The 677-nt window shown below is 66.6% G+C and overlaps 1 protein-coding gene across 1 annotated transcript in view; it reads left to right on the top strand.

Annotated features, from left to right (window-relative positions):
* RNF123 (ring finger protein 123) overlaps positions 1 to 677 on the top strand; it is a 42800-nt gene that overhangs the window by 5974 nt on the left and 36149 nt on the right. The window contains exons 4-5 of the mRNA XM_015568281.1: positions 204 to 342; positions 473 to 567. Coding sequence (XP_015423767.1) covers positions 204 to 342; positions 473 to 567 — 234 coding nt within the window. The remainder of the gene's footprint in view (positions 1 to 203; positions 343 to 472; positions 568 to 677) is intronic.

The following is a 677-nucleotide window of genomic DNA, read 5'->3' on the forward strand; positions in this document are numbered from 1 at the left end:
ACAGATGCTGGTGCTTCCGCAGACCAGGGAGCTGAGGCTTAGAGGACTTCGTTCACTGCCCTGAGGCGGCACCAGATGGGACATCGCTTTCAGTTTAGCAGCTAACCTCGCCCTCTGACCCCAGCACGCCCGGGTCCGGGGCCAGACACAACGCTTCTGCAGTCTCCGCCGCCGCCCTCGGGAGCTTGGGGGGGCAGGAGAAGGGGGGGTTAGTGTTGGTTTCAGGGACTGGGGGCCCCTCGCAGCCTCTTGCTCTCCCCAGGAAACCCCTGAACTTCCAGAACCTGCCAGAGCATCTGGACCAGCTGTTACAGGTGGACAGTGAGGATGAGGAGAGCCAGGGTACGTGGCCGCTTCTGCAGTGGGGTTGGGGGAGCCAGGCTGGGGCCCGGCAGACCCTGGGGGTGTCCTGGCGAGCTCAGCCCTCTGCGTTCTCTCAGGCCTGGGCCCGACCACACCCTCCTCCTTGCAGGGCATGTGGAAGGGCGGCTCGGCCCCTCCACCGTGGTCCTGGACCACACGGGGGGCTTCGAGGGGCTGCTGCTGGTGGATGATGACCTGCTGGGGGTGAGTGAGGGCGAGGCCCGGCCTGCGCAGCCCGGTGACAGCTCACCCAGCTCCTCCCAACGCGGCCCCTTGAGTCCTCAGCCCCACGCCCCCCCTGACATTCCCCAAAA

Source organism: Myotis davidii, unplaced genomic scaffold, assembly GCF_000327345.1.
Source record: "Myotis davidii unplaced genomic scaffold, ASM32734v1 scaffold663, whole genome shotgun sequence".
Classification (NCBI taxonomy): Eukaryota; Metazoa; Chordata; class Mammalia; order Chiroptera; family Vespertilionidae; genus Myotis; species Myotis davidii.